The sequence below is a fragment of the Nicotiana attenuata genome, unplaced genomic scaffold, assembly GCF_001879085.1.
Source record: "Nicotiana attenuata strain UT unplaced genomic scaffold, NIATTr2, whole genome shotgun sequence".
NCBI lineage: Eukaryota > Viridiplantae > Streptophyta > Magnoliopsida > Solanales > Solanaceae > Nicotiana > Nicotiana attenuata.
The window spans coordinates 49589-55332 of NW_017674726.1; the positions used below are offsets into that span (position 1 = coordinate 49589).

The 5744-nt window shown below is 35.7% G+C and overlaps 1 protein-coding gene across 2 annotated transcripts; it reads left to right on the forward strand.

The window, feature by feature from the left end:
- Positions 1 to 7: 7 nt before the first annotated feature.
- Positions 8 to 2844, forward strand: LOC109219177. Of its 2 annotated transcripts, none has more exons than XM_019383612.1 (2): positions 8 to 407; positions 1257 to 2844. In XM_019383612.1, the coding sequence occupies exons 1-2, from the start codon at positions 342 to 344 to the stop codon at positions 2355 to 2357; spliced, it is 1167 nt and encodes a 388-aa protein (XP_019239157.1). In that variant the 5' UTR covers positions 8 to 341; the 3' UTR covers positions 2358 to 2844. The 2 variants fall into 2 exon arrangements, with proteins under 2 accessions (XP_019239157.1, XP_019239158.1); XM_019383613.1 differs by having other exon boundaries at positions 62 to 407; positions 1260 to 2844.
- The last annotated feature ends 2900 nt before the right edge of the window (positions 2845 to 5744 follow it).

Consider the following 5744-nt stretch of genomic DNA (forward strand, 5'->3'; position numbering starts at 1 on the left):
GGGGGGGTTACCCTGCATGTGTGTCTATATATATATAACCATCTGTACAAAGAGTGTTGAACAGAAAAAAAAGAAGAAGAAGAACCCAACAAAACGGCTATAATTTAGCATTTTCCCGAAGTAGTCAAATTACACAAGGAAAAATTTACTCCCCCTCTCAATTTAATTATATTGGCAAATTCCATTGCTGTAAATTTGAGAGGGAGGGGTATTGGCTTTAATCAGGGTTTTTTTCTTCTTCAATTATCTCTCTTTGATAATTTTTGTTATCTTTCTGAATTTTATAGAAAGGTGACAAATTTTTAGAAAGAGGAGATTTTTGAATATAGTTTTGGGTGCTAATGGTGTTTGATAGTTATTATCCTTCAAAAAAAAGTGACGATATTTGTGAAGACGTTTGTGGCGAGGTACCTATCTTCTCTTTTTCACCTCTTTTCCTATTGATTTATTTTTAAATTTCATTACCATTTCATTTGAAAAGTTTGAAGCTTGTTGCACATTAAGTTTGGATTTTTTGGGAATTATTTTGTTTTGTTTTTGGATTGTTGTGTTTCTGGAGAATTTTAAAATATGTGTTTTCATTCTGTTATTGACATGGATTGTTTATAAACCCTAGAATCTTGAATTGGGCTGATGTGGGTTTCTCCCAAGGAGAAGTTTTTGGGGGAAAATGTGATCTTGATCAAATTTGGGTGATTTTTTCTCATCTTTTTCCTATATTTCTGGAAATTTGTGGTGTATTGTGGTTTTGTGGAGTCCATGTTTTATGGTTGGAGATTTGACTATGGTTTTCCATTTGATAATATCTAAATTGATGGAAGCTTTAATTTTATTATTGGTTTCAGAAGCTTTAATTTTAGCTAAATTGATACAATAAGTAATCTTTTGCTCTCTCAAGAAAAAGGCAGCCCGGTGCACTAAGCTCCTGCTATGCGCAGGGTCCGGGGAAGTGCCGGACCACAAGAGTCTATTGTACGCAGCAGGTATAAGCAACCTTATCCTGCATTTTTGCGAGAGGCTGTTTCCACGGCCGGAACCCGTGACCAGGTGGCAACAACTTTACCAGTTACGCCAAGGCTCCCCTTCATCTTTTGCTCTCTCAAGATATTTGTGAAATCCTCTGTTACCCTACTGGCTTGTTCTATTTTCTGTAAAATGGTCTTAAGTTTACATTCTTTTATTTGCCTGCACTCAAACTGTAATTAGTTTGTCTGAATTTTTCTCCATCTGTTAAAGTTATCTTTTTTCATATGCAGCAGTCTTCCCCTGGAGTAATAAACATGTCAAGACTACGGTGTATGCTTCGAGGATTGGATTTAAAGGCTATTATCTTTTTGATTGTTTTTGTGCCAACATGCATTGTTGGTATATACTTGCATGGACAGAAGATTACTTACTTCCTTCGCCCGCTATGGCAATCTCCTCCCAAGCCCTTTATTGAAGTTACTCACTATTATCACGAGAATGTCTCGATGGAGAACCTTTGCAAGCAACACGGGTGGGGAATTCGTGAATATCCTAGGCGTGTTTATGATGCAGTTTTGTTTAGTAATGAAGTGGACATGCTTACTATCAGATGGAAGGAATTGTATCCTTACATCACACAGTTTGTTCTTCTCGAGTCAAACTCCACGTTTACTGGTTTGCCCAAGCCCTATACTTTTGCTATTAACCGGGACCAATTTAAGTTTGTTGAACCACGATTGACTTATGGAACCATTGGAGGAAGATTCAGAAAAGGTGAAAATCCGTTTGTTGAAGAGGCATATCAGAGAGTAGCACTCGACCAGCTTTTGAGAATAGCTGGTATAGAGGACGATGATTTGTTGATAATGTCCGATGTTGATGAAATTCCTAGTAGGCATACCATCGATCTTTTGAGGTGGTGTGACGACATTCCTCCAATTCTTCATCTTCATTTGAGGAATTACTTGTACTCGTTCGAATTTCAAATTCAGCACAGAAGTTGGAGGGCTTCAGTCCACAGGTATCAGAAAGGCAAGACTAGATACGTACACTATCGTCAAACTGATTACCTTTTGGCAGATTCAGGTTGGCATTGTAGCTTTTGTTTCCGCCAGATATCTGACTTCATATTCAAGATGAAAGCTTACAGCCACACTGATAGAATAAGGTTTTTGCATTATTTGAACCCTAAAAGAATACAAGATATCATTTGTCAAGGGGCTGATTTATACGACATGCTTCCTGAGGAGTACACATTCAAGGATATCATTGGTAACATGGGACCCGTCCCTCATTCTTACTCAGCCGTGAATCTTCCTGCTCATCTGCTGGAAAATCCCGAGAAGTACAAGTATCTCTTGCCTGGGAACTGCAAAAGAGAAAGTGGCTAACTTTTTACGACAGAGTTGAGTGCATTTCTTAACATAGGAGGTGCTTCATGTGCAGGTTTTATGTTGCAACATGAGGAACTCTTATCAGGTAATTAATGATGGTCGTGCTCGGGATATCAGTGGGTACTTCTGTTTGTCTTGAGTTCATTTGAGTACATTCATTTGCCAAGTAAACATTTAACTAGGGGTGATGATATGAAGGCAGGGGGGAAACTTGAATGTTTCCTGTCTGTATTGCGTAACCCTGAGATCGTACTCTTTGGATGACAAATACTCGGGCTTTTCGATTGTAGAATTGGTTTTCTTATTCTTTTTCTCCTGTTAGAGACTAATTTATTCCTATATATAAATTTTGTTTTCCTAGGCTTTCCTCATTGCACCTTTACCCCCTGATATCACATTTCCTCCATGTATATGACTTTGTGAATTGGTTGGATCCTCCTGTATATGTCTAATTTTGTCGCATAGAGTTGTGGGTTTTTGAGATTTTACTAGGTTGGATTGACAATCTACTGGGAAAATGAATATCATTGCAAGTTGCTAGTTGGTAATATAACTTGGTCCGGGCAACTGTTGCATTTCGTTTCATAGTCAATAAAAAAGGGTAGCCCGGTGCACTAAGCTCCTGCTATGCGCGGGTCCGGGGAAGGGCCAGATCACAAGGGTCTATTATACGCAGCCTTAGCTTGCATTTCTGCTCGTTTCATAGTCAATCTGGCAACTATTTAAGGTGTTTTTTTTGCAAAACTATACCAAGTGCTCACTTTTATGATCTACTTTCAAATAATGAGAACTAGTAGCCTAGAGAGTGTTACTATTATGAATTTTACTGATTTATTTTGAGTGATTAATGAACTTAAGTTTGGAATTGAAGAAAAGATATTGTGTTTGAAACCAAGGTATGTAAGGGGAATAGAAGTTTCTTTTTCATTGTTAAACATGATGTTATTTACTAAATATAAGCTTTGCAAAGTAAAATTGATCTAATTTCTATGAAAAGAGGGGTTGTAGCCTTGTAGGTTGATAGTATCAAAAGTGGATCCATGTTTTGAACTTGATGATTTTAACCTTTATATTTTCACCCCTGAAACTATGACACTTTTCCTATTGTTCAGAACTTACTATTTATTGAGTAATATTTTAGTGATTTTTTCAGATATATAACTATGTTGTATGTAACAAATAGTGGGTTCGATTGAACTTGTTGGAAAAAAAAAATGAACTTGTTGAGTCTATGTTGCACCAGCTCCTGGTCAGTATAAAAATAGACGTTATGATTAATCTTCTTAGTACTTAGTAATAAAGTAGATGGACACGTAGGATTAATAGCTAAAAATGATTAATTTGTGGTTGAAACATAGTTGATTGATTCTTAAGCATGATAATACTATAGTTGTTTGGTGATTATTTGGGTGGTTTTCCAGACGAAGCCTCTGGAATTAGAGAATTTTTAAGTTTCATAGGCTGTATCTTTTTTTTCTCAATTTCCATGATCTACACGTTTCAATCAAACAACTGTTTGCATGTTCAAATTTAAGATTCCAAATGCACGTGTTTGTAGCATATTCGTTTTCAATATAATATTCTAACGTAAACTTAGCCCCGTTTGGCAATAGATTTTGTCAAGTTTTTTTCAAAAAAAATTTGGCAAAAATATGTTTGTTTATTGGTTTTATCCGTAAAAATAGCACGGTATAGCCAGTTTTCGGACTGGTCAATCAAAAATAGCCAGCGTTTACCAAGTCAATGAAAAATAGTCACCGTTTTGCTGCAATATAGACCGGTCCAGCATAATATACTGGAGTTCGGTGCACTTGTGTATGAACTCCAGCATATTATGTTGGACCGGTATACTTTGCAAATATACTGGAATTCCAGTATACTATGCTGGAGTTCTAGTGTACTTATGCTGGAACTCCATCATATTATGCTGGAGTTCCAGCATACTATCCTGGAACTCCAGTATAATATGCTGGAGTTCAAGTATACTTATGCTGGAACTCCAGCATAATATACTGGAGTATTTTCCGGGTTTTGAACAGTGCTTTCGCTCAGATTTATCTTTACATAAAAAGTGGCTAAATTTCGATTACTTTTGAAATTGGGCTATTTTTGAACGACCAGTTGTAAATCTGGCTATTTTTAAATTTCTCCCGTTTTACCCATGTTTTGGCAGATTTTGAAAACAAAATATTCAAATCCCAAAACTAGCTCTAGACCTGTTTTTGGCCCAAAATATCATTGTTGGATTTTTAACAATGTCAAAAAGGGATTTTTGCCTTCCTATACAATATTTGAAACTATTTACCAAAATTGTCCTAGTTTTGCATATTACCCACCCTAAACAAGGATTACTTACAAATTATATACAATCCATTATTAGTGCCTTGAATTAGGGGATTTAGTTATATCCTTTTTCCTTTTTTCTCTCCTCTCCTCTTTCCTCACTGCCCCATCTCTCATCCATTTTTCTTCTTTCTTCATCTTTCTCTCTCACCGTCTTTCTCTCTTAATAAGGCAAGCCTAAAAGTTGTCTTCTGTCAATCAACCTATTGAAGTAACCACCAGGTCATAGGAATTGAAGATTCGTACAATAATCTATCATAAAGCTTTGAAATTCGTTTTTGAATTTTCAAAAATCATTATTTGTTTGGATTGGGTGTTGTTGCAAACAATTGGAAATATTGTTTGGAGTCTATATCTCAATTTTGAGGGTGCTTGGTGAAGATTAGATTTGGTTCTGGCTGAATTTCATATTGAAACTCGAAAAAGAAGAAGAAGACGTGACATACAATATACTTACGAAATTGTAGTAAAATTGTAGGTAAATTGTATTCTCTTGTAGTTATATATATTTTTTTATTTGAATATTGTATGAAAGTCCATACATAATACTCTGGGAATTCTTTGTATAGATACATTCGTGCTTCCTCGTCTGTTGAGCATATCTTGAAATACTCCGTGAGCATTGTTTTTTTGAACATTGTNGGTCCGGGCCCGTTTACCGAAAAAGTTGACCGAAGTCAAGTTTATTCAATTTAATATCAAAATTTAGCATTTTTCTCACTGAATTCATATTTAAGCTTTTCGGCTACGCGCCCGGAATGCGCACGCAACTCGAGGCAATCCCAAATGAGGTTTCAAGGGCTTAGAAGCACGGAATGAATGAGAAAACAGGTGATGACCCTTTGGGTCATCACAATCTTAAAGCAATTTGAAAATAAAAATTAAATGATTTTCATCTACCATATTATTTGAAGACGATTTCAAACTAAATATTTTTATATCAAAGTAATTTTAAAATATATAGTTTGTTAAACCTCAAAAGTTAATTGACTAAACACCAACAAATAATAATTTTAATAAAATTGCAATGTTGAGCCAGTA